This window comes from Oncorhynchus mykiss, chromosome 1 (genome assembly GCF_057628025.1).
Source record: "Oncorhynchus mykiss isolate SJ-2025 chromosome 1, ASM5762802v1, whole genome shotgun sequence".
In the NCBI taxonomy this organism is placed as follows: domain Eukaryota; kingdom Metazoa; phylum Chordata; class Actinopteri; order Salmoniformes; family Salmonidae; genus Oncorhynchus; species Oncorhynchus mykiss.
The window spans coordinates 53,227,092-53,254,904 of NC_143022.1; the positions used below are offsets into that span (position 1 = coordinate 53,227,092).

The following is a 27,813-nucleotide window of genomic DNA, read 5'->3' on the forward strand; positions in this document are numbered from 1 at the left end:
TTTATTACAGACAGAAATACTCCTCAATTTCATCAGCTGTCCAGGTGGCTTGTCACAGACGGTCCTGCAAGTCAAGAAGCCGGATGTGAAGGTCCTGGGCCAGTGTGGTTACATGTGGTCTTTGGTTGTGAGGCAGATTGGATGTACTGCTAAATTCTCTAAAATTATGTTTTGCCAGCGGCTTGTGGTAGAGAAATTAATATAAAATTATCTGGCAACAGCTCTGGTTGCCAGTTGCACTCCTCCCTAAAACTTGAGAAATCTGTGGCATTGTATTGTGTGACAAATCCGCACATTTTAGATTGGCCTTTTATTGTCCCAAGCACAAAATGCACCTGTGTAATGATCATGCTGTTTAATCAGCTTGATATGCCACACCTGTCAGGTGGATGGATTATTTTGGCAAAGGAGAAATGCTCACTAACAGGGATGTAAACAACTGTGTGCATATGCAACATTTCTGGGATCTTTTATTTCAGCTCGTGAAACATGGGACCAACACTTTACATGTTACGTTCAGATTTTTATTTTGTTTATTTGTGAATCCTGAAAGACCTACTTGCTGTACTCAGTGACTGGACAGAGTCACAATGACTCAGTCAGTACATTTTGACCGAATCTGTGAATTATAGCAGTCCGTGCTACTGTACAAATGCAGTTTGTGAAGGATATGATAATTCACTATTTGACAATGCAATGTGGACGAGGCTATAATTAGCAGGTACTTTTCATCCAGTCTTGTCCTCACAAATACGTCTGTTTTCATACACCTGAAGGGAAGATAAAGCACAGAGGATTTCAGACATTGTTATTGCTCGAGGTCAATAATTACTACCGAAGGACCATCTGAATATTATAGTAGTGGCTACCTGTGCTTCTGTTTGGTTACTAACATCATGCAGTCGTACCAGCATGAACCCTTTACTGTAACACTCATGTACATTCCTGATTGATATATTGCCATGGAAACGTCCTCTGTACACTGTACAAGCCCGGTTGCTAAGGAGTGGGCCTTGGCAAGATTTTTTTCTCTCTCTCTTTTTGTACAATTTTTTTCTCTCTCTCATTCTCTCTCTGCACTAAGAACGGAGCTTACGTGGGATTTTGTCATTACCAGATAGAGTTGTTCTCTTCATGTCTATGGACATGGTTATGGGCTCTATAAATTCACATACCGGGATTGGTCAAACTTTCTGGGGATGTTGACGAAAGGCTTTCTAACCTGAGGACTAGAGGTGGAGAGGTGAGGTATCCTGACTTAGGACGGGGACTTGAAGGTGGAGGTGTGAGCGTTTCTGGGAAGCACTCCATTTCAGGAGAGGACAGAAGGGGGCAAATGGAAGAAACTGCCAAATCCAGGAAGAAGGTTCATTTTGGAGGTACAGCACTGTGTGAGTGTTGGGGGGGGGGGGGGGGGGGCAGGATTGAAGCGAGGACCATATCTAGCTGGTAGTCTGGTTGTAAACATTATTCAAAATGTTTTCTGGAATCCTAACGGAAAGTGTTTTACCTGGAAGGGAGAAAGGCATATGTAGGTGGTATTTCTGTTAGTTATTTTCAGTGTTTTTAGTTGGAAGTGTGTGTGTGTGTGAGTTTATTGCGTGGACAACGGATTGGGTAAATTCTATTCTCAAGTTGAGTATAGTGCTGCTTATATAAAGGAGGCGGAAGAATTCGTAATGGTAAATTATAAGGATTTTAATGCGCTGTACTGTATGTTCCTTTAATGTATGGCCTTACTGTATGTACATGTATGCATTCATCTTCCTCAGTTGAAGTAATTCAAAGGATGTAGACATCTGATTACACCCAACATATACAGTACAGTTCAGCACTGATGTTGAATCTATTCAGGGCCGAATCTATTCCACGGTGCTAGTTTTCTATTCCAAACACTTAGTATCCTTGGCCTGTGTCAGTGTCCATTTGAATCGCAGGAGTCAGGTTGGAGCCTCTGTGGATTTACCAAGCTAGCCACTGACTGTGCTATGCTAGGCTAGGCTAGCTACAGTGCCCCCATGGTGATGTGATTTAGTGTCAGCAGCTGTCAGAACAGTGCACGCTCTTGTCAAGTAGTCTTTTTTAATTCTGCTCTCCGTGTGTTAAGGAGAGGAGGCAAGTGAGGGAGAGAGAGAGAGAGGTGTGTTTGCACTCTCGAGAACAGCAGCAGCATTGAGAGGGAGACAGAATGAGAGATGGTGGGTACAGAACATACACTATATATTCAAAAGTATGTGGACCTTCAAATTAGTGAATTTGGATATTTCAGCCACACCCGTTGCTGACAGGTGTATATAACTGACCACACAGCCATTAAATCTCCATAGACAAACACTGGCATTAGAATGGCCTTGCTGAAGAGCTCAGTGACTTTCAATGTGGCACCGTCATAGGACGCCAGCTTTCCAACAAGTCAGTTCGTCAAATTCCTGCCCTGCTAGGGCTGTCCCGGTCAACTGTAAGTGCTGTTATTGTGAATTGGAAACAACATCTAGGAGCAACAACGGCTCAGCTGCGAAGTGGTAGGCCATACAAGCTCACAGAACAGGACCACTGAGTGCTGAAGCGCATAACATGTAAAAAGTGTCTGTCCTCGGTTGCAACACTCACTACCAAGTTCCAAACTGCCACTGGAAGCAACGTCAGCACAATAACTGTTCATTGGGAGCTTTATGAAATGGGTTTCCATGGCCAAGTAGCCGCACACAAGCCTAAGATCACCATGTGCAATGCCAAGCGTCAGCTGGAGTGGTGTATAGCTCCACAATGAAGAGGACCACAATGGAAATAAGTCCCGGACTTTATTTGATGTTATCCCAGCCTATCTAAGGTCTTCGAAAGCCAAGTCAACAAACAGATCACTGACCATCTCAAATCCCACCGTACCTTCTCCGCTGTGCAATCTGGTTTCCGAGCCGGTCACGGGTGCACCTCAGCCACGCGCAAGGTACTAAACGATATCATAACCGCCATCGATAAAAGACAGTACTGTGCAGCCGTCTTCATCGACCTGGCCAAGGCTTTTGACTCTGTCAATCACCATATTCTTATCGGCAGACTCAGTAGCCTCGATTTTTCTAACTGCTTTGCAGACAGAGTTCAGTGTGTCAAATCGGAGGGCATGTTGTCCGGTCCTCTGGCAGTCTCTATGGGGGTGCCATAGGGTTCAATTCTCGGGCTGACTCTTTTCTCTGTATATATCAATGATGTTGCTCTTGCTGCGGGCGATTCCTTGATCCACCTCTACGCAGACGACACCATTCTGTATACTTCTGGCCCTTCCTTGGACACTGTGCTATCTAACATCCAAACGAGCTTCGATGCCATACAACACTCCTTCCGTGGCCTCCAACTGCTCTTAAACGCTAGTAAAACCAAATGCATGCTTTTCAACCGTTCGCTGCCTGCACCCGCACGCCCGACTGGCATCACCACCCTGGATGGTTCCGACCTAGAATATGTGGACATCTATAAGTACCTAGGTGTCTGGCTAGACTGTAAACTCTCCTTCCAGACTCATATCAAACATCTCCAATCCAAAATCAAATCTAGAATCGGCTTTCTATTTCGCAACAAAGCCTCCTTCACTCACGCCGCCAAACTTCCCCTAGTAAAACTGACTATCCTACCGATCCTCGACTTCGGTGATGTCATCTACAAAATAGCTTCCAATATTCTACTCAGCAAACTGGATGCAGTTTATCACAGTGCCATTTGTTTTGTTACTAAATCACCTTATACCACCCACCACTGCGACCTGTATGCTCTAGTCGGCTGGCCCTCGCTACATATTCGTCGCCAGACCCACTGGCTCCAGGTCATCTACAAGTCCATGCTAGGTAAAGCTCTGCCTTATCTCAGTTCACTGGTCACGATGGCAACACCCACCCGTAGCACGCGCTCCAGCAGGTGTATCTCACTGATCATCCCTAAAGCCAACACCTCATTTGGCCGCCTTTCCTTCCAGTTCTCTGCTGCCTGTGACTGGAACGGATTGCAAAAATCGTTGAAGTTGGATAAACATCTGCTTAAACATCTGCTATCTGAGCAGCTAACCGATGGTTGCAGCTATACATAGTCCATCGGTAAATAGCCCACCCAATTTACCTACCTCATCCCCATACTGTTTTTATTTATTTACTTTTCTGCTCTTTTGCACACCAGTATCTCTACCTGCACATGACCATGTGATCATTTATCACTCCAGTGTTAATCTGCTAAATTGTAATTATTCGCCTACCTCCTCATGCCTTTTGCACACAATGTATATAGACTCTTTTTTATATTTTTATTTTCTACTGTGTTATTGACTTGTTTATTGTTTACTCCATGTGTGACTCTGTGTTGTTGTCTGTTCACACTGCTATGCTTTATCTTGGCCAGGTCGCAGTTGTAAATGAGAACTTGTTCTCAACTAGCCTACCTGGTTAAATAAAGGTGAAATAAAATAAAATAATAACCTCAATGATTTTATTAATGTGCATGTATGGCTTTTAAGTTTTATGTGTGCTTGTTTTTTAAAATGGTCGAATTAATAAACTAAACTAAACTCCGCCATTGGACGCTGGAGCAGTGGATACGTGTTCTCTCGAGTGATGAATCACGCATCACGATCTGGCAGTCCAGCGGATGAATCTGGGTTTAGCGGATGCCAGGAGAACGATACCTGCCCGAATGCATAGTGCCAACTGTAAAGTTTGGTGGAGATGGAATAATGGCCCAGGGCTGTTTTTCATGGTTAAGGCTAGGCCCCTTAGTTCCAGGGAAGTGAAATCTTTAAGCTTCAGCATACAATGACACTCTAGACGATTCTGTGCTTCCAACTTTGTGGCAAAGGTTTGGGGAAGGCCCTTTCCTGTTTCAGCATGACAATGCCCTCGTGCACAAAGCGAGGTCCATGCAGAAATGGTTTGTCGAGATCAGTGTGGAAGAACTTGACTGACCTTCACAGAGCCCTGACCTCAACCCCATCGAACACCTTTGGGATGAATTGGAACGCCGACTGCGAGCCAGGCCTAATCGTCCAACATCAGTGCCCAACCTCACTAATGTTCCTGTGTCCCAGCAGCGATGTTCCAACATCAAGTGGAAAACCTTCCTAGAAGAGTGGAGGCTGTTATAGCAGCAAAGAGGGGGGACCAACTCCATATTAATGCCCATGATTTTGGAATGAGATGGGCAGGTGTCCACATGCTTTTGGTCATGAAGTGTATATCACTGACAGGTTGTAGTGTACCATTTGGGGATGATTTGGGGATGAAAGAGAGACACGGGGGGCTGCTGTACAGCACAACACTGACACGGGCTTTGTTCTCAATGGCACTCTATTCCATATATAGTGCAGTACTTTTAACCAGAGCACTATGTAGTGCACTATAAAGGGAATAGGTTGCTATTTGGGACATAGCCAGAGCAACAACACTGACAGGGTGTTTCATTAGTACTGTGGATGGCTGGGGGATTTAACCTGTGCTAAAAAGGTGCTTTACACGTCTATCTCATTGCCATGGTGTGCATAGCCTACAATCTGGGCGTATCTCAGAATATATTAGCTTGGCAGTTTTATATCTGAGCCTTAAAATTTGAACTTAAAATTGAAACTAAAGATGGTGATTTAAGCCGTGATGTACATTTCAGATGTCTATGAGATTTAAAATAGTGGACTTTCATGAAAAAGCAGATGGGATGACCTACAGTGGGATAGTGTACTTTCTAGAAGAGGCCTTGAATAGGGTAATGCCCACATCACATGTTATCTACATGGATGATACGTGCACATAATATAAGTCATATAACTCACCCTGCTATCAAAGAGGCTGTGCTTAGAAAATAAATCAGTGACTATGACAACGAGGAAGTAGGTTGGAGGGGAAAGTGTTGAGTCCCACGCAGCCCAGCTTCTGACAACTGATATCATCACATATCAACATAGAGAACCTACAGAACAATGCCAAAATAACACTCACTGTGGTCTTCAACAACATCTTCAACATCTCCACATCCTTTGAATTAATTATCCTAGTTTCTAAAGGCTTTTGGATGGCTATCGGACAGCTAAATGTTTTCTGTTTTAAAAGGGCCTTTTGGTTTTACATTGGCTTATTGTTGTTATTATATGTCTATATTTAGAGTTCATCTTTTGTCAAATACTGAATATTTGGTGGTGTTTATTGCAATTAGGAAAGGGTGTTCTTAGGAAAGGCTAAGTGCACTATGTGCACTATACAACTTGGATTGTATCCAGTGTTAATTATTCTCTGTGCTATCCCTAACACACACACACACTGTAATGGGTGCGTGCCGGTGGCAGGGAAGTCAGGAGAACGAACTTGGTATAAACAGAGTCATTTAATAAGTGCTCACAAAATATACAAAATTATAAAAGTAGGTACAAAACCCGTCGCACACGAGAACATAACTAGCACATACCATACAATCAAACAATCACAGTCAAGGACATGAGGGGAAACAGAGGGTTAAATACACAATATGTAATTGACGGGATTGGAACCAGGTGTGAAGGAAGACAAGACAAAACAATTGGAAAATGAAAAATGGATCAGCGATGGTTAGAAGGTCGGTGACATCGAACACTGCCCGAACAAGGAGAGGGACCGACTTCGGCGGAAGTCGTGATAGCACCCCCTCCCCCCTCCCCCCTGACGCGCGGCTCCAGCAGCGAGTTGACACCGACCTCAGGGACGACCCGGAGGGCGAGGCGCAGGGCGATCCGGATGGAGGCGGTGGAACTCTTGCAGCATTGAAGGATCCAACACATCCTCCACCGGAACCCAGCATCTCTCCTCTGGACCATACCCCTCCCAGTCCACAAGGTACTGAAGGCCCCTCGCCCGACGTCTCGAATCCAGTATGGAACGAACGGAGTACGCCGGGCGGAGGAACATCCATCACCTTAGTATTGCGGAGGAACCTCCAGCACCTTAGTCTCCAGGAGCGGGTCAGCCACCACCGGCATGAGGAGAGACACTTGGAACAAAGGTTTAATGCGGTAATTGCAGGGAAGCTGTAACCTGTAACAAACCTCATTCACTCTCCTCAGGACTAAATGGCCCCACAAACCGCGGACCCAGCTTCCGGCAGGGCAGGCGGAGGGGCAGGTTTCGGGTCGAGAGCCAGACCCGGTCCCCCCGGTGCGAACACCGTGGCCTCACTTCGGTGAAGGTCTGCGCCAACTTTCTGGCGCAGCACGGCGCGCTGATGTCTCCTCCGTGCGCCGGAACCAGTCGTCCACCGCAGGAGCCTCAGTCTGACTCTGATGCCAAGGAGCCAGAACCGGCTGATACCCCAATACACACTGGAAGGGAGAGAGATTAGTGGAGGGGTGGCGGAGCGAGTTCTGGGCCATCTCTGCCCAGGGCACGAACGCTGCCCACTCCCCTGGCCGGTCCTGGCAATAAGACCTCAGAAACCTACCCACATCCTGGTTAACTCTCTTCACCTGCCCGTTACTCTCGGGGTGAAAACCTGAGGTAAGGCTGACCGAGACCCCCAGACCATCCATGAATGCCCTCCAGACCCTCGACATGAACTGGGGACCCCGATCAGACACTATATCCTCAGGTACCCCGTAGTGCCGGAAGATGTGTGTAACCAGGGCCTCCGCAGTCTGTAGGGCCATAGGGAGACCGGGCAAAGGGAGGAGATGACAAGACTTAGAAAAACGATCCACAATGACCAGGATCGTGGTGTTACTCTGTGAAGGATCAAATCAAATCAAATTTTATTTGTCACATACACATGGTTAGCAGATGTTAATGCGAGTGTAGCGAAATGCTTGTGCTTCCAGTTCCGACAATGCAGTAATAACCAATGAGTAATCTAACCTAACAATTTCACAACAACTACCTTACACACACAAGTGTAAAGGGATGAAAGGGATGAAGAATATGTACATAAAGATATATGAAGGAGTGATGGTACAGAACGGCATAGGCAAGATGCAGTAGATGGTATCGAGTACTGTATAAACATATAAGATGAGTAATGTAGGGTATGTAAACATATAAAAGTGGCATTGTTTAAAGTGGCTAGTGATACATGTATTACATAAAGATGGCAAGATGCAGTAGATGGTATAGAGTACAGTATATACATATGAGATGAGTAATGTAGGGTATGTAAACATTACATTAAGTGGCATTGTTTAAAGTGGCTGGTGATACATTTTTTACATCAATTTTTCCAATATTAAAGTGGCTGGAGTTGAGTCAGTGTGTTGGCAGCAACCACTCAATATTAATGGTGGCTGTTTAACAGTCTGATGGCCTTGAGATAGAAGCTATTTTTCAGTCTCTCGGGCCCGGCTTTGATGCACCTGTACTGACCTCGCCTTCTGGATGATAACGGGGTGAACAGGCAGTGGCTCGGGTGGTTGTTGTCCTTGATGATCTTTATGGCCTTCCTGTGACATCGGGTGGTGTAGGTGTCCTGGAGGGCAGGTAGTTTGCCCCTGGTGATGCGTTTTGCAGACCTCACTACCCTCTGGAGAGCCTTACGGTTGTGGGCGGAGCAGTTGCCATGCCAGGCAGTGATACAGCCCGACAGGATGCTCTCGATTGTGCATCTGTAAAAGTTTGTGAGTGCTTTTGGTGTCAAGCCAAATTTCTACAGCCTCCTGAGGTTGAAGAGGCGCTGCTGCACCTTCTTCACCACGCTGTCTATGTGGGTGGACCAATTCAGTTTGTCCGTGATGTGTACGCCGAGGAACTTAAAACTTACTACCCTCCCCACTACTGCCCCGTCAATGTGGATAGGGGGGTGCTCACTCTGCTGTTTCCTGAAGTCCACAATCATCTCCTTTGTTTTGTTGACGTTGAGTGTGAGGTTATTTTCCTGACACCACACTCCGAGGGCCCTGACCTCCTCCCTGTAAGCCGTCTCGTCGTTGTTGGTAATCAAGCCTACCACTGTAGTGTCGTCTGCAAACTTGATGACTTGAGTTGGAGGTGTGCATGGCCACGCAGTCGTGAGTGAACAGGGAGTACAGGAGAGGGCTCAGAACGCACCCTTGTGGGGCCCCAGTGTTGAGGATCAGCGGGGTGGAGATGTTGTTACCTACCCTCACCACCTGGGGGCGGCCCATCAGGAAGTCCTGTACCCAGTTGCACATTGTGAGGTCGAGACCTAGGGTCTCGGGCTTGATGACGAGTTTGGAGGGTACTATGGTGTTAGAGCTATGAGCTGTAGTCGATGAACAACATTCTCACATAGGTGTTCATCTTGTCCAGATGGGTTAGGGCAGTGTGCAGTGTGGTTGCGATTGCGTCGTCTATGGACCTATTGGGGGGGTAAGCAAATTGGAGTGGGTCTAGGGTGTCAGGTAGGGTGGAGGTGATATGGTCCTTGATATGGTCTCAAAGCACTTCATGATGAAGGAAGTCAGTGCTATGGGGCGGTAGTCGTTTAGCTCAGTTACCGTAGCTTTCTTGGGAACAGGAACAATGGTGGCCCTCTTGAAGCATGTGGGAACAGCAGACTGGGATAAGAATTGATTGAATATGTCCGTAAACACACCAGCCAGCTGGTCTGCGCATGCTCTGAGGACGCGGCTGGGGATGCCGTCTGGGTTTGCAGCCTTGCGAGGGTTAACACATTTAAATGTTTTACTCACGTCGGCTGCAATGAAGGAGAGTCCGCAGGTTTTGGTAGCGGGCCATGTCAGTGGCAATGTATTGTCCTCCAAGCGAGCAAAGAATGTGTTTAGTCTGTCTGGGAGCAAGACATCCTGGTCCGCGACGGGGCGGGTTTTATTTTGTAATCCGTGATTGACTGTAGACCCTGCCACATACCTCTTGTGTCTGAGCCGTTGAATTGCGACTCTACTTTGTCTCTATACTGACACTTAGCTTGATTGATTGCCTTGCGGAGGGAATAGCTGCACTGTTTGTTTTCGGTCATGTTTCCGGTCACCTTGCCCTGGATAAAAGCAGTGGTTCGCGCTTTCAGTTTCGCGTGAATGCTGCCATCAATCCATGGTTTCTGGTTTGGGAATGTTTTAATAGTTGCTGTGGGTACGACATTGCCAATGCACTTGCTAATAAACTCGCTCACGAATCAGCGTATTCATCAATGTTGTTGTTTGACGCAATGCGGAACATATCCTAATCCACGTGATCGAAGCAATCTTGAAGCGTGGAATCAGATTGGTCGGACCAGCGTTGAACAGACCTGAGCGCGGGAGCTTCCTGTTTTAGTCTCTGTCTATAGGCAGGGAGCAACAAAATGGAGTCGTGGTCAGCTTTTCCAAAAGCAGGGCGGGTGAGGGCCCTATATGCGTTGCGGAAGTTAGAATAACAATTATCCCGGGTTTTACCAGCCCTAGTAGCACAATCGATATGCTGATAGAATTTAGGGAGTCAGATTAGCCTTGTTAAAATCCCCAGCTACAATGAATGCAGACCCAGGATATGTGGTTTCCAGTTTACATAGAGTCAAATAAAGTCAGTTCAGGGCCATCGATGTGTCTGCTTGGGGGGGAATATATGCGGCTGTGATTATAATCAAAGACAATTCTCTTGGTAGATAATGCGGTCGACATTTGATTGTGAGGAATTCTAAGTCAGGTGAACAGAAGGACTTGAGTTCCTGTATGTTGTTATGATCACACCATGTCTCGTTAATCATAAGGCATACCCCCGCCCCTCTTCTTACCCGAAAGATGCTTGTTTCTGTTGGCGCGATGCGTGAAGAAACCAGCTGGCTGTACCGACTCCGATAGCGTGTCTCGAGTGAGCCATGTTTCCGTGAAGCAAAGAACGTTACAGTTTCTTATGTCTCTCTGGAATGCAACCCTTGCTCGGAGTTCATCAACCTTGTTGTCAAGAGACTGGAAATTGGCGAGTAGTATGCTCGGGAGCGGTGCGTGATGTGGCCGTCTCCGGAGCCTGATCAGAAGACCACTCCGTCTGCCCCTTTTATGGCGTTGTTGTTTTGGTTCGCCGGCTGGGATCCAATCCCTTGTCCTGGGTGGTGGGCAAAACACAGGATCCGCTTTGGGAAAGTTGTATTCCTGGTCTTTATGATGATGAGTTGACGTTGCCCTTATATCCAGTAGTTCCTACCGACTGTATGTAATCAAACCTAAGATTACCTGGGGTACCAATGTAAGAAATAACACGTAAAAAACAAAATACTGCATAGTTTCCTAGGAACGCGAAGTGAGACGGCCATCTCTGTCGGCGCCCCTGAGGAAGATCGGTGGTGCGATCACGGCCGTTGTGGAACGGGTAAGGGTTGTAACTTACCTATGGGCAGGTGCCTAGGAGCCTTACACTGGGCGCACACCGAGCAGCAGGAAACATAAATCCTCACATCCTTAGCCAAAGTGGGCCACCAGTACTTCCCACTAAGACAGCACACCGTCCGACCGATCCCAGGATGACCAGAGGAGGGTGACGTGTGGGCCCAATAGATCTGCCGGTCGCGGACAGCAGACAGAATGTACAGATGCCCAGCTGGACACTGGAGGGGAGGGGACTCTGCACGTAACGCCTGCTCAATGTCCGCATTCAGCTCCCACACTACCGGCGCCACCAGGCAAGAGGCCTCCTTCTTCTTCAAAAAAAGAAACTTGAGGAGGCGGGTGAAGGGGGCGACCGAATGTACCGCTGACGCAGGGATTCAGAGACATATGTTTCCATAGCCTCCATCTCCGCCTGTGAGAGGGAATACACGTGACTCCTGGGAAGTGCAGCGTCTCTATCGCACAATCGCCCCGTCGATGAGGTGGTAATTGAGTCACCTTCTTTTTAGAGAAGGCGAGGCCAAATCAGCATATTCAGGGAGAACACGCACGGTGGAGTCCTGGTCTGGACTCTCCACCGTAGTAGCACCGACGGAAACCCCTAAACACCTACCTGAGCACTCTCACGACCACCCCGTGAGAGCCCTCTGTGGCCAAGAAACAGTGGGGTTATGACAAGCTAACCAGGGTAGGCCCAGCACCACGGGAGAGTCAATAAGGAAGAGACTTCTCTCCGTATGACCCCCCTGCGTCACCATGCCCAAAGGCGCGGTGACCTCCCTAATCAACCCTGACCCTAATGGTCGACTATCTAAGGTGTGAAAGGGGAAGGGCACACCCACGGGAACGATGGGGATCCCTAAACTATAGGCTCTATCAATAAAATTCCCAGCCGCGCCTGAATCTACAAGCGCATTATGTTGGGAATGTGGGGAAAACTCAAGGAACGTGACAGATACAAACATATATGCAACAGGGGGCTCTGGGTGAGAATGGTGCCGGCTCACCTGGGGTGACGCCAGAGCGCCCTGCCTGCTGCCACGATTCCCAGAGGAACCAACCCGGCACCAACCGGCAGTGTGAACTCTGAGGCCACAGATGGTGCACGAGCGGGGATCCCCTCCGGTCTCCCTGCGCAGCGCCCCTCCCAGCTCCATGGTTATTGGAGAGGGAGTGCGGGAGGATGGAACCACCAGACACCGATCTGAACGTCCGCGAGTAGCCAGCAGGTTGTCCAGTCGGATGGACAGATCCACCAGCTGGTCAAACGTGAGGGTGGTGTCTCTGGAGGCCAGCTCCTGACGAATGGGACGACTGTTTGTGGACGACACAACAGTGGTAGGCTTGATTACCAACAACGACGAGACGCCCTACAGGGAGGAGGTGAGGGTCCATGGAGTGTGGTGTCAGGAAAATAACCTCACACTCAACGTCAACAAAACTAAGGAGATGATTGTGGACTTCAGGAAACAGCAGAAGGAACACCCCCCTATCCACATCGATGGGACAGTAGTGGAGAGGGTAGTAAGTTTTAAGTTCCTCGGCGTACACATCACAGACAAACTGAATTGGTCCACCCACACAGACAGCATCGTGAAGAAGGCGCAGCAGCGCCTCTTCAACCTCAGGAGGCTGAAGAAATTCTGCTTGTCACCAAATGCACTCACAAACTTCACCGTATCACCGCCTGGTACGGCAACTGCTCCGCCCACAACCGTAAGGCTCTCCAGAGGGTAGTGAGGTCTGCACAACGCATCACCGGGGGCAAACTACCTGCCCTCCAGGACACCTACACAACCCGATGTCACAGGAAGGCCATAAAGATCATCAAGGACAACAACCACCCGAGCCACTGCCTGTTCACCCCGCTATCATCCAGAAGGCGAGTTCAGTACAGGTGCATCAAAGCTGGGACAGAGAGACTGAAAAACAGCTTCTATCTCAAGGCCATCAGACTGTTAAACAGCCACCACTAACATTGAGTGGCTGCTGCCAACACACTGACTCAACTCCAGCCCCCTTAATAATGGGAATTTATGGGAATTTATGTAAAATATATCACTAGCCACTTTAAACAATGCTACTTAATATAATGTTTACATACCCTACATTATTAATCTCATATGTATACGTATATACTGTACTCTATATCATCTACTGCATCTTTACGTAATACATGTATCACTAGCCACTTTAAACTATGTCACTTTGTTTACATGCTCATCTCATATGTATATACTGTACCCGATACCATCTACTGCATCTTGCCTATGCCACTCTGTACCATCACTCATTCATATATCTTTATGTACATATTCTTTATCCCTTTACACTTGTGTGTATATGGTAGTAGTTTTGGAATTGTTAGTTAGATTACTCGTTGGTTATTACTGCATTGTCGGAACTAGAAGCACAAGCATTTCGCTACACTCGCATTAACATCTGCTAACCATGTGTATGTGACAAATAAATTTGATTTGATTTGAATGTCCTCGCGCAGACTGCAACGGTAATAGTCGATCAGGGCCTGTTGTTCCATCCAGCGCCGGCAGCCAGGGTCCTAAACTCCAGGGCGAACTCCTGGGCGCTCCTCGTCTCCTGCCTCATATGGTAGAGGCGCTCACCCGCCGATCAACCCTCGTGCGGGTGGTCGAAGACTGCCCGGAAGTGGCGGTTGAACTCCTCAAACTGGTCCAACGTCGCATCTCCCTCTCTCCACACGGCGTTGGCCCACTCCAGGGCTTTCCCGGTGAGGCACGAGACGAGGGCGGACACCCTCTCACGGCCCGATGGAGCCGGGTGGACGGTGGCCAGATAGAGGTCTAATTTCAATAAGAACCCCTGGCAGTTTGCAGACCTCCCGTCGTACTCCTGGGGCAAGGAGAGACAGATCCCACTGGGTTCAGGTGGGAAAGGGGCGCTCAGGAGAGTCCCCGGTTGTGCTGGTGAAGGTGCTGGAAGAACTCCCTGTCTCTCCCAGCGGTCCATTGTCTGGACAACATGATCCATGGCGGCGCCAAGATGGTGAAGCATAACTGCATGCTCCTGGACGCGCTCCTCCACCTCAATGGCCGGGGTACCTTCTCCTGCTGACTCCATAGTTCGGGTCGGTGATTCTGTAATGGGTGCGTGCTTGTTATAAACGGAAGTCGTTTAATAAGTGCTCACAAAACTCCAAAGACCAAAATATACAAAATAATAAAAGTGGGTACAAAACCCGTCGCACACCAGAACATAACATACATAACATACAATCAAACAATCACCGACAAGTACATGAGGAGAAACAGAGGGTTAAATACACAACATGTAATTGATGGGATTGGAACCAGGTGTGAAGGAAGACAAGACAAAACCAATGGAAAATGAAAAATGGATCAGCGATGGCTAGAAGGTTGGTGACGTAGACCGCGAAACACCGCCCGAACAAGGAGAGGGACAGACTTCGGCGGAAATCGTGACACACGCACACACACACACACACACACACACACACCTTACTTTTGTCCCCTTCTTTAATTTGCGTCAATCCACTACAGCATTTGCAGCCACTTCTTTCTAAAGCCATTACACACTTCCCTACACTGATTGTTAGGCAATATTGATCCATGCCTGGGTTCCAACATTATACCAATAACGTGCTGCTTAAGGTTACTCACAGTGGCTTGGGCTGACTGCTTGATCAGCTTGAGTACATTGAGGGTCCGGCTTATATTGCATAATTCAATTTGCTGGGAGACAGCACCTGGGAATAAAGTGCCATATGGTGCAGTGCTTGTTTCTGTGAAAGAGCCTCTATGAATCTCACTACGGCATCTTCTATTTCTGCATGGAGTCCCAAAATGCACCCTATTACCTGAATAGTGCACTACTTTTGACCAAATCCCTATGAGGTTCGGGTGAAAAGTAGTGCACTGTGTAGTGAATAGGGCACCATTTGGGACGCGGGATCTGTTTGTTCTGAGTGGTTTGTGACACTGGCTGACTGGCTCTGTTGTGCGGTTTTGGTAGTAGCCGCCATTGAAGTAAAGCTATTTCTAGCAGTACATGTACGGGGGTACATGTTCTGCTTATTTTCAGGGGTTAAGAGGGACTTCTTCAAACAATTATAAATGACGTAATGGTCATAATGTTTGTCGGTTTTCTGCCTCAGTACTCGTACCTATTTGATTTCATAAAATGGGTTGAACACAACCGCCACATAGAATAAACATGGATAATGACCTATTGATTTGGAAGGGTTCAATGTGATAAGATATCTCTTGTATCTCTCCATAAGCTTCATTTTGAAAATGAAAAGCTGTTATATTCTGCCTCTTACTTCGAAACAGTACCGTACTCCAGTAATCCATGTTAATTTAGAGCATGAGGAGGGCAGGAAATGATGTAATGCTGCATCCGTTGAATTGGTTACCCCTTTACACGTCACTAACTTAATGGCTTGCGTCCCAAATGGCACCCTATTATGGGCCGTGGTTAAAAGTAGTGCACTATATACTGTAGGTGACAGGGTGCCTTTTGGAAAACAGTCATGGTCACCCCTTTAATGAATTGTTCACCCCTTTTACTGATTGTTTTGTTGTCTGTACTGCAGATGCCAGGGCAGACAGAGCTGAGAGGAGGAAGCTCTTCAGGCACTACACTGTGGGATCCTACGACAGCTTTGATGCGTCAAGGTAAGGATTGGTTTCAGGATTGGTCTTGGTTTACTTACTGTTTTTCCGAATGCCTATTCAAGGGGATGTTCAGAGGAAATTGGTGGAACCATGATACTCTACAGGGTGTGATATCTTCTTCTAAACTGCTATAGCATATGATAAGTTTTGCAGACATTTATAGCTTCTGTGACGAAGATGCTGCTGACACATAACCCCTAATGTTTGGTGTCTGACTTCAGACTACAGATCTGAAGTAGCATCACCGGCCTTATTCAATTGTAAAGAATGGAGGAAGCAACTATGCACATAGTAAGCTATTCATCTGGGGGGGTCTTCGTCAGCCAATCCTCCCTGATGATGAGGCGAGGGGTGAATGTGAATTGTGAACTCAAGCGTATAAGGCACTTGGCTTATTTCATGTATTTTATTTTTCGTTTGGGAATAGCACGTATGGGACATTGCATGTTACCCTTTTACCTGGCTTTCATGTGCATATTTCGGTTATTTCATTCATTCGTATCAACCGCATTCATTTTGTATGTCAGATCATCTACAGTAGTACTGCACTCTAATCTGTGGCGCCACTGATTACAGCACAAGAAAGGGCTCTGAGAGGACTCTTTGGATCCTTCTCTCTGGTAAAAAAAAAGCTTCTAAAAGGGTTCTTTGTGGGCGACAGGGTTCTACCTAGAACCGTACAGCGTTCTTCTACAGGTGCAAGTCCTAAGGACCTTTTTATTTCCAAGAGTGTACTGTGCCAAAGCCTTTTATGGCAAAGCAAACTTGTGCAAGTGGAGAACATTGAGGAGGAAATTGGCTGGGTGGGAGTGTGTGTGCGCGTGTATGTGTTTGTCTCCAAAGGAGAGGAGATAGGCTGGGTAGGAGTGTGCATGTGTGTGTGTGTGAAACCTCTCGCTGTCAGATGGATGGTGATGTAAGAAATGCTTGAGCTCGGGGCCTCGCTTGTTCGCACTTGGGCATTCGATGCCGGGACTGTTATGCAAACAGTAACAAAGTAAGAAAAGTATACCTAGGAAAGAAAGCACTCCATTCACAATGTCCTCAGCTTCTTCCCGGGGAACGGTCCACATGAGAAAGCATGGGGTAACTACATGTTTTAACTAACCAACATCCCAAGGAGACTGTATTGCAGCCCATGCACTAGCCTACATACCGGATGGATTTAATGGAGAGACCAAGAGAAGAGACAAAGAGATATCCTCCTCCATCCAACAGTACTAACATACAGTGCCTTCTGAAAGTATTCAGACCCCTTCCCTTTTCCCCCACATTTTGTTACGTTGCAGCCTACTTGTAAAATGAAGAAGAAATGAAGAATATCCTCATGAATCTACACACAACTCATAATGGCAAAGCGAGATAAGTTTTTTTTTAGAAATGTTTGCAAATGTACAGTGCCTTACGAAAGTATTCGGCCCCCTTGAACTTTGCGACCTTTTGCCACATTTCAGGCTTCAAACATAAAGATATAAAACTGTATTTTTTTGTGAAGAATCAACAACAAGTGGGACACAATCATGAAGTGGAACGACATTTATTGGATATTTCAAACTATTTTAACAAATCAAAAACTGAAAAATTGGGCGTGCAAAATTATTCAGCCCCCTTAAGTTAATACTTTGTAGCGCCACCTTTTGCTGCGATTACAGCTGTAAGTCGCTTGAGGTATGTCTCTATCAGTTTTGCACATCGAGAGACTGAAATTTTTTCCCATTCCTTCTTGCAAAACAGCTCGAGCTCAGTGAGGTTGGATGGAGAGCATTTGTGAACAGCAGTTTTCAGTTCTTTCCACAGATTCTCGATTGGATTCAGGTCTGGACTTTGACTTGGCCATTCTAACACCTGGATATGTTTATTTTTGAACCATTCCATTGTAGATTTTGCTTTATGTTTTGGATCATTGTCTTGTTGGAAGACAAATCTCCGTCCCAGTCTCAGGTCTTTTGCAGACTCCATCAGGTTTTCTTCCAGAATGGTCCTGTATTTGGCTCCATCCATCTTCCCATCAATTTTAACCATATTCCCTGTCCCTGTTGAAGAAAAGCAGGCCCAACCATGATGCTGCCACCACCATGTTTGACAGTGGGGATGGTGTGTTCAGCTGTGTTGCTTTTACGCCAAACATAACGTTTTGCATTGTTGCCAAAAAGTTCAATTTTGGTTTCAACTGACCAGAGCACCTTCTTCCACATGTTTGGTGTGTCTCCCAGGTGGCTTGTGGCAAACTTTAAACAACACTTTTTATGGATATCTTTAAGAAATGGCTTTCTTCTTGCCACTCTTCCATAAAGGCCAGATTTGTGCAATATACAACTGATTGTTGTCCTATGGACAGAGTCTCCCACCTCAGCTGTAGATCTCTGCAGTTCATCCAGAGTGATCATGGGCCTCTTGGCTGCATCTCTGATCAGTCTTCTCCTTGTATGAGCTAAAAGTTTAGAGGGACGGCCAGGTCTTGGTAGATTTGCAGTGGTCTGATACTCCTTCCATTTCAATATTATCGCTTGCACAGTGCTCCTTGGGATGTTTAAAGCTTGGGAAATATTTTTGTATCCAAATCCGGCTTTAAACTTCTTCACAACAGTATCTCGGACCTGCCTGGTGTGTTCCTTGTTCTTCATGATGCTCTCTGCGCTTTTAACGGACCTCTGAGACTATCACAGTGCAGGTGCATTTATACGGAGACTTGATTACACACAGGTGGATTGTATTTATCATCATTAGTCATTTAGGTCAACATTGGATCATTCAGAGATCCTCACTGAACTTCTGGAGAGAGTTTGCTGCACTGAAAGTAAAGGGGCTGAATAATTTTGCACGCCCAATTTTTCAGTTTTTGATTTGTTAAAAAAGTTTGAAATATCCAATAAATGTCGTTCCACTTCATGATTGTGTCCCACTTGTTGTTGATTCTTCACAAAAAAATACAGTTTTATATCTTTATGTTTGAAGCCTGAAATGTGGCAAAAGGTCGCAAAGTTCAAGGGGGCCGAATACTTTCGCAAGGCACTGTATAAGAAAAAAATAAGAAAAACGCAGACGTATTCAGAACCTTTTGGAATGAGACTCAATATTGAGCTCTGGTGCATCCTGTTTCCATTGATCATATTTGAGATGTTTCTTCAACTTGATTGGAGTCCACTTGTGGTAAATTCAATTGATTGGACATGATTTGGAAAGGCACACAGTCTATATATGGTCCCACAGTTGACAGTGCATGTCAGAGCAAAAACCAAGCCATGAGGTTGAAGGAATTGTCTGTAGAGCTTCGAAACAGGATTGTGTTGAGGAACAGATCTGAGGAAGGGTACCACAAAATGTCTGCAGCATTGAAGGTCCCCAAGAACACAGTGGCCTCCATCATTCTTAAATGGAAGAAGTTTGGAACCATTAAGGCTCTTCCTAGAGCTGGCCGCCCGGCCAAACTGATCAGTCGGGGGAGAAGGGCATTGGTTAGGGAGGTGACCAAGAACCTGATGGTCACGCTGACAGAGCTCCAGAGTTCCTCTGTGGAGATGGGAGAACCTTCTTGAAGGACAACGTTCTCTGCAGCACTCCACAAATCAGGCCTTTATGGTAGAGTGGCCAGACGGAAGTCACTCCTCAGTAAAAGGCACACGACAGAGTTGGAGTTGGCCAAAAGGCACCTAAAGGACTCAAAGATGATGAGAAACAAGATTCTCTGGTCTGGAGGAAACCTGGCAACGTCCCTACGGTGAAGCATGGTGGTGACAGCATCATGCTGTGGGGATGTTTTTCAGCGGCAGGGACTGGGAGACTAGTCAGGATCGAGGCAAAGATGAACGGAGCAAAGTACAGAGAGATCCTTGATGAAAACCTGCTGCAGAGCGCTCAGGATCTCAGACTTAGGCGAAGGTTCACCTTCCAATAGGACAACGACCCTAAGCACACAGCCAAGACAACGTAGGAGTGGCTTCGGGACAAGTCTCTGAATGTCCGTGAGTGGCCCAGCCAGAGCCCGGATTTGAACCCAATCGAACATCTCTGGAGTGACCTGAAAATAGCTGTGCAGTGACACACCCCATCCAACCTGACAGAGCTTGAAAGGATCTGCAGAGAAGAATGGGAGAAACTCCCCAAATACAGGTGTGCCAAGCTTGTAGCGTCATACCCAAGAAGACTCAAGGCTGTAATCGCTGCCAAAGGTGCTTCAACAAAGTACTGAGTAATGGTCTGAACACTTATGTAATTGTGATATTTCCGTTTTTTAGTTTGAATACATTTGCAAAAATTTCTAAAAACCTTTGTTTGCTTTGTCATTATGGGATATTGTGTGTAGATTGATGAAGGAAAAAAACTATTGAATCAATTTTAGAATAAGGCTGTAACGTAACAAAATGTGGAAAAACTAGAGGTCTGAATACTCTCCGAATGCACCGTACCCACCAACCAGTACAGCCAGTGTAAAGAGCAAAGTAGGTTGTCATGGACACACAGACAGTCCCTGTTACCGGTGCTGTGATGGCTGTTTGCATGCTGCTCTGCTCATCTGCTCTGGCATGGGGGGTGACAGAGGTGAGGGACTTCAGCATGGTCCCAGATCTGTTGCTGCTGTCTTGCCAACTCAGCATAGCAGATCTGGGCCTTGCCAACTCAGCCCGAAACAAACTGATCTGGGACCAGGCTATAGGGACAGAGCCTCTCTGTAAACTTGGCCAGGCTTCTGGTTTGCTCAACAGACAACATATTTGGGGATTGGTCCTCTTGACCAGTTGCATTGTTGCACTGCACTGCTCCAATAAATGAATGTCATCTCTTCAAACGTCTGTTGATGTTCAAGCTACAGTGTAATCTCTTAATACATGTAGCAGAAAGGAGACTACTACTGATTAGCTTGGTAAATACTGTCTGCATTGAGATTTGTCTCCTTTCGGCTTCACGTACATATTTCACGGTAGCCTTTTGGGATAGCTATAGGCTGCCTTCTGGGTTCATACTAGGATATTGGAATATAGATGATTAGACTCTGTTTCCTGAAGGTCTGTAATCCCTGTATTACATGTGGAACACCCTTACAAAACGATTGCAGTCAGAGTGCAGTACAACCGCAGTGTGTTGCAAATACTGCATCCAAAATAAATAAAAAATAGTTTACTGCAGTAATTTTGCAGTGTAACTGCAGTTAGAGTGCAGTATAACTTCAGTTCAACTGCAGTCCACTGCAGTTATTCTGCAGAATCTACCATAACCTTGTTGCACAAAGACAGCGTTTCCCAAACTCAGTCCTCAGGACCCCAAGCACATTTTGGTTTTGCCCTAGCACTACACAACTGATTCAAATGATCAAAGCTTGATGATGATTAGTTGATCATTTGAATCAGCTGTGTAGTGATAGGGCAAAAACCAAACCTGCACCCCTTGGGGTCCAGAGGACCGAGTTTAGGAAACCCTGCACTATGATGACCTGTAGCGTGACTTTGGTCCTGGAATGCTATGACTAGCCCCCATTCTGATCACCAGCTCAAAGTAGAATTGGTTACCATGGCAACCGAGCATCCCACCACAATCACGCTGCTACCTCTGCTGCTCTCCCTTCAAGTTCCTCCTTGGAACCCAACCAAAGCATTGAACACAATACTAATTCTGGAATGATGTCTACTTCTGTAGCCTGGTTTATGACAATCAGGCTGACCTACTGTTTTTATTCAAGCATAGGCCTACCAGATTGGAAGAATGACAGTTAGATTGTCCATGCATCTGAAATGGTTAACTACTTCTACTCCAGGGGTTCTTGAGAATGAAATTCAGCAAATTCTTCTTGAGAAAATAATAAGTGAGCGCTTTTCATGTATTTTTTATTTTTTTTAAACCTTTTCACCAAATTGTGTATTCTTTCTTTTGGCACAATATTGGTATAATTATTTGTTTAGTTAAAGGCTATTTACTCCAATAAATCACATTACTGCATGTTGGTCTGCATGCAATTTTGCAAACATATGTAGGCTAATATAGCCTAACTCTTCTCAGCTTTCACCCATGATACAGATGTTCATCCAGATGTTGCTGTATACACAGAATAATACGAAATCTCTGAGACCAGGTTGCATACACTAAAGGATACTGCCGACTGAGGAATGACATACATTTGATAGGCAGGCTATGGGTGGTCGCTTCCAATAAATTGAAATAAATTACTCCAAATCGCCTGTCTTCATTCATCCATTAATTCATTCGTTCGTTCATTCATCCACTCAGCTTTGCACCCTATAGGCTACCCCTCACCGCTCCCTCCCTCCATCCTTCCCAGAGCCGCTGGCTTTTCAGAAGCATTTTTTTAAATTTTCTTCTAATGTTAACCGCTTTTGATTTTGCTCTCCTTTGGGTGGAAATGTTTTCTCTCCGCTGTCTCCGGCTCCACCCGTTTTTTGTTTTGTTTTGCCTCAACGTTTTCGGCAAAGGTGGACTTAATCTTTGGAGGAGCACTGTGACGGTGCGCTGTCGCTGTCACATCGACACAGGGAGCATCACTCATTACCATAATTGATTAATTCGGTGTGCAGCCGACGAGCTGTCATGATGAAGCACTCGGGGCGAGCAGCTGTGGCTATGATGCGGATGATAGGATGTAGTAACAACGGTCGCTTTGCGCGGAATTTTCTCCACAGCGACTGTGTTATTGACGAGAAGACGGTAGTTCTACAGAAGAAGGATAATGAGGGATTCGGGTTTGTGCTGCGAGGGGCGAAAGGTAGGAGACGGACCCTTAACTTAGTGTCTGTCTGTTGCTCCCTTGTTATGTTCATGTGTCGTCCCCGGTCCACGTTGCAATATTTGTTTCCGTTGCGTCAGTGATGAGAATCACACACATATTGCTTATTATGCACCCATGCTGTTTTGAACACCCACTTCCTTCCATAGAAATTCCAATACTTTTTTCCCCCTTCTGTTGACGACCGTGTGATAGTTTTTGTGTTGTAGCTCATTCTCAAGTCAGCTCTGCCCCATATCATGTTTTGTGTGACCACCATAATAAGTATAATATTGGTGCCTATAGGAGCCTATAATAACTGAATAACTACTGATATTCTGTTGACTTAAACAGGTTCCCCCGTCACAAACATATGTGCCTGATCAAGTAGACAAGAGCCTCTGCATCTGCTCCATAGAGTAGAAATGAACATAAGCTACTGTATTGAATGAGCAGACTAACAACGGCCTTTGGAGTTTTTTTCATGGCTGATTTATTGCAAGTGTCACTTGTCACCACCGGTTTCTTGGAGGTGCTGTGACTTCAGTTCTGCTAGAGAAAGATGCTACACAGTATTCATGTGACATCTGTAGCAATCTGCAACATCTAAACTGAAGTCAACTTTGATGTGACTTTGCTGATATTTGTAAAAAAAAAATTAAAAAAAATCTACTTGCATAGGTTTAGGTGTGTAGTATATGGCATGCGATCCTGTCAGATCTGCAGTTTGTCAGATCTGCAGTTTGAGACACACGCACACACACACGCACACACACACACACACACACACACACACACACACACACAGCTCTCTACTGAACTGTACACAGTCAGTGCAGGGAATTTATTTGGACCAGGTCTGGAGGGGTGAATGATGCGTCTCCCCAGCTCCAAACCTCTGCTGCAGCCCCAGCCCTAGCCCACAGTCTCTGTCGCTGTCCCTGGCCAGACAGCATGATTATGCCACTAAGCTGTGATTACATTGCCATTGTTTTCTACATGCATGTTTTCCGTGTCTTACTGATAATTACATTGCATTGGGATGATCCCGTCTAAATACAAATGTTACTGCAATATTGCTGTAAGGATGTTCCTGCATGTATTACTGTATATCGTCAATGCACGCACAGCTTCCATGTCCATGTGTTTGTGCGTACACGCGTACGCAACACGGTTTGCAACGTCGTCATATTATTGGGTCCAGTAAAACATGTTTTCCATTTCCCAGATGGTGTCTGTTTTGAATGTTGACATTCAAAGGTGTCTATTCCACGTTACACTTGTGTTGAATTGAATTGAATGACCTGTATTACATATGTGCAGTAATGATACTGTCCCAGTGACATTGCTTCCCTGCATTTCTCACCTTCTCTTCTCTCTCTGACTTTACCTGGGACGTTGCCTGGCCCTGCTCACCCACCCCTCCAGCGGACACGCCTATCGAGGAGTTTACTCCCACCCCTGCCTTCCCCGCCTTGCAGTACTTGGAGTCTGTGGACGAGGGCGGGGTTGCGTGGCGGGCGGGGCTTCGCAACGGAGACTTCCTCATCGAGGTAAGGAAACATAGTCTTTCTCAATTCATCTCTCCTCGATTGCTTGTGTCCTCTCTCCTTGCCTCCTCCATAAAATGCATTGGAAAAGAGGGTCTGATGGGCCTACTTCTCCAGTACGGTTGAGAGGGAGGCGAGGAGATGGGATGTGAGGATTCAAACGTTCCTTCCTGGACTTGGAAGATGCCTTTTCAGTGTGAAGAATTTGTGATGATTATGTGCCTTTTGAAACTGGATGGGAGGTCTGTCTGAAAGCATTTATGAATGTGGGCACGACAAGCTCCATAAGCATGGGTCTCTTTTATGGGAATTTAGGGTAGTTTACTCCATTTAGCATTTAGAGTTTTGTTTGACCCAGAAAATAATGGCTTTCAGAACAGAACAGCCAATTCTGGCATAGTTTTCTCTGCCTCCAAGTGAAGTGAACCTCAAAAAGTGAGTTATAAAAGTCTGGATAAGCTCCAGAAAGATTCCTCCTGAACATACTTAATGAGAAATCTGTGTTCTGTTAATGCTGAAATAAGGAATACTACGCTACTGTGCTGAAAGATTGTTTTTTGGCTGCACCTCGTCTCATGTTGGTTGAAGCGCTGTCTGCTCCCCTCCTGAACTACTGTAACGTCCTCCCATGCAGTACACTGTCCAGTTCTGTCTGTCAGTCTTTTTGGGTTGTAAGGCGATTTGAGTTCATCCCCAAGCATAGCCTGAAATCCAAACCGATACGTTCCGCTTCACTGTCATTTCCCCAAACGTAACAGGATGAACAGTTAAATTCCAGGCTAACTCAGACAGTCACTATGGATTAAATTTCCACTTGAACACAGCACATACTGTAGTATTGCGTAGCACTCAGCTCCTCTTGCTGTGGATTTATCTTCCCTTTGTCAGGACAGTGCTTCACCTAAATTCTTTATTTCTTTACTTCATTGTCTTAACATTTGACCACAACAGGTTGTGGTGGAACAGACCCTCTGGTCTAGTAGTTGAGATGAATGAATGAATGAATGCTTGAACAGACTATGGAGAGGAGAGGTCCGTTCCAGTTCATCCTTTTTTCCATGGCTGTCACTTCAGTTCTATGTCAGCAAAACAAATGAGAGAGATAAATTCAGAACTCCAACTCAGCATACCCTGTGTGCTGTGTGAAGGTTTTATAGGCACGTCCTAGATTTCATCCGTGTCGGTGTTCTTCAGTGTGTTACTTCAACAGAACTACAATGAGATTGTATTTCTAGGGTTACTTGAACAGGGACGGGTGGAAGTCATTTTGTACTACAAGGCAGAATAGAGGGGAGATAACGATTGGCCATCTGTCTTCCTAGAGCATACAGACGCCGTGTTCATGGACTCATTGGGCGCTGAACAGCCTGTGTTTTTAAAATCAGCTGTCAGAGCAGGACGGTGATGATGTTACAAAACAGGGGGGGGGGAGACATCAACTACACTGTAAAAATAGACAGTCAAAACACAGTGATTGTGTAACGAAACCATGAAAAGTAGTGTACCTAAACTAAGATGTGGTGTTTGAACGTAAACCCAACGTGTACGTGTTCTGATACACAGAAAGTATTTTTAAAAACAGAATAGAAGTACTCTGAATAACACCCAAAGGGGTTATTCATTACACACAAAAAAAAAAAAATATATATATATATATATATATATATATATATATATATATATATATTTTTTTTTGCAGACTGTCTCTCATATTGTCAAGTGGTTTAGAAATGCAAATGGTTTATAGCCAGAATATTGATTGATGATAAGGACCGATAGAGAATAGGTTTTTTCCACCTTCATTCTTTTCAGTGATTTATTTATTTAGACAGATTAGAAACAAGTGGGAAACAGGTATGGAGTGAAAGTGGGACAGGTAGAAGTGGGACAGGAGGAAGTGGGAATTCAACCTCCAACTTCAAATGGAATGTCATTGTAATTTTACACACTCAACCAGACAGCCGCACTGTAAAAAAATATATTATGGGGTGAATTGAAATTGACAAAACAAAAAAACAGCAACATATAATTAATATAAATTAATGCAAGTCATTTCAATGTTTTGTTAATTTCATTTGACCCCAAAAATGTAAGAACAAATCCAACGTAATATGTTGCTCCAAATGTCAGTGTATTTTATGAGGACAACCAAAGACAGAGGACATGGAATGATTTAACTCATTGGAAGTCTGGTTCTAATCTCCTATCATGCTCTGTTTTGAAAGTGTTGTGTGTGTTTAAAAAATGCTCAGACTTAATGAGTGTTTTACGCAACGTTGTTTGCATGTTTGACGAGAGAAACGTATACTTCTATATGAGTATTAAGCAGCTCGTTGTGCCCTGAGGCTCAATGGATCATGATGAACGGATATCAAAACCGTCAGGCAAAATGACGTTGAGGGATGAGACCACCCATTCCTACATTCCCAACTTTAAATGGTAGAGGTAATTACAGTATCCTGCCATTTGTTATGTAAAACCTCTAGTTACTGCTGTTGAATTGAGCCCTGAGCTCAACAATGCCTGCCAAAATGTGTTAAACTGGCAAGTGACCAGATACATAAATCAGTGTTAAACATCAAAATATTCCAGAAGAAGGGATCTAATTCTTCACTAGACAGGAGGTGAAACACCATAACAGTGTTTAGAAGCTATAGAAAGAGGAAACGACACCAAAAGAGGAGGGATCTAATTCTGCATGGTTTCAAAAACGTCTCAGGATGGTGTGTTTAGGGTACCACAGCAAAGTTAAGGTTTCATCTCCTTCGCATTGGTGGCAGCTCAGTTGCCACTAGTTTTGGTGTTACAAAACACTTCATTGTAACAGTTTTGAATAGAGTACAGTGGTGTATGTCTTGCAGCTAAACTAATATCATCCTACCACTTCCCATATTACTGTATAGTCAAGCTAGAGATAGCCCCAGGGAATTGTCCCTTTGCGTTCAAAGTTGTTGTCGTGCTATTACAGTCTATTAATCATGGGAAGCTTTAAGATTTGTCACACTTCTCCCGTCTTTTTGGTGATTATTCCTCAGAATAGGATTTGATCTTGATTTGATGTCATCCAACTAGCCAATAATGTACAGCATTGCCCATTAAATATTACATTCTTTAGCTCAACAGTAAATTCCTGTCAAATAGTATGATGACATTACAGCAAATCTGTGCCCTGGTTGGGGTTGGGGCAGTCTCGGGAGTTCACAGCTTACTCTTGTGTGTTTTGGTGCTCTGCTTGGTCATCCCCAACATCTCCAATGTCCTTGCAGGCTGCCAGTAAACCCCTGTTTAATGGTCCAGTCAATACTTGAGATGTGGATAGCTTTGGGAACGGGGATGGGGATGGAGGGTTTAAAGCCTGTCGGGTGTTGTGGGTGAATCTCCTGGGGATGTGGAGGTGAAGGTTTATCGCCTGTCTTCAGGGAGAGGGGGTTCTGCTCTACAGATGGGTATGTCTGGGACCTCAGAGTGATCTGTCTCGTAGGCCCTTCACTCTATCAGTGATCTGTCTCTTAATCCCTTCACTCTATCAGTGATCTGTCTCTTATTCCCTTCACTCTATCAGTGATATGTCTCTTATTCCCTTCACTCTATCAGTGATCTGTCTCTTATTCC

General features: G+C 45.5%; 1 protein-coding gene across 1 annotated transcript in view; it reads left to right on the forward strand.

The window, feature by feature from the left end:
- The window catches only part of shank2b (SH3 and multiple ankyrin repeat domains 2b), a 136,089-nt gene that overhangs the window by 51,434 nt on the left and 56,842 nt on the right, over positions 1-27,813 (forward strand). Inside the window, exons 13-15 of the mRNA XM_090233556.1 lie at positions 15,858-15,939; positions 22,569-22,651; positions 24,080-24,204. Coding sequence (XP_090089682.1) covers positions 15,858-15,939; positions 22,569-22,651; positions 24,080-24,204 — 290 coding nt within the window. The remainder of the gene's footprint in view (positions 1-15,857; positions 15,940-22,568; positions 22,652-24,079; positions 24,205-27,813) is intronic.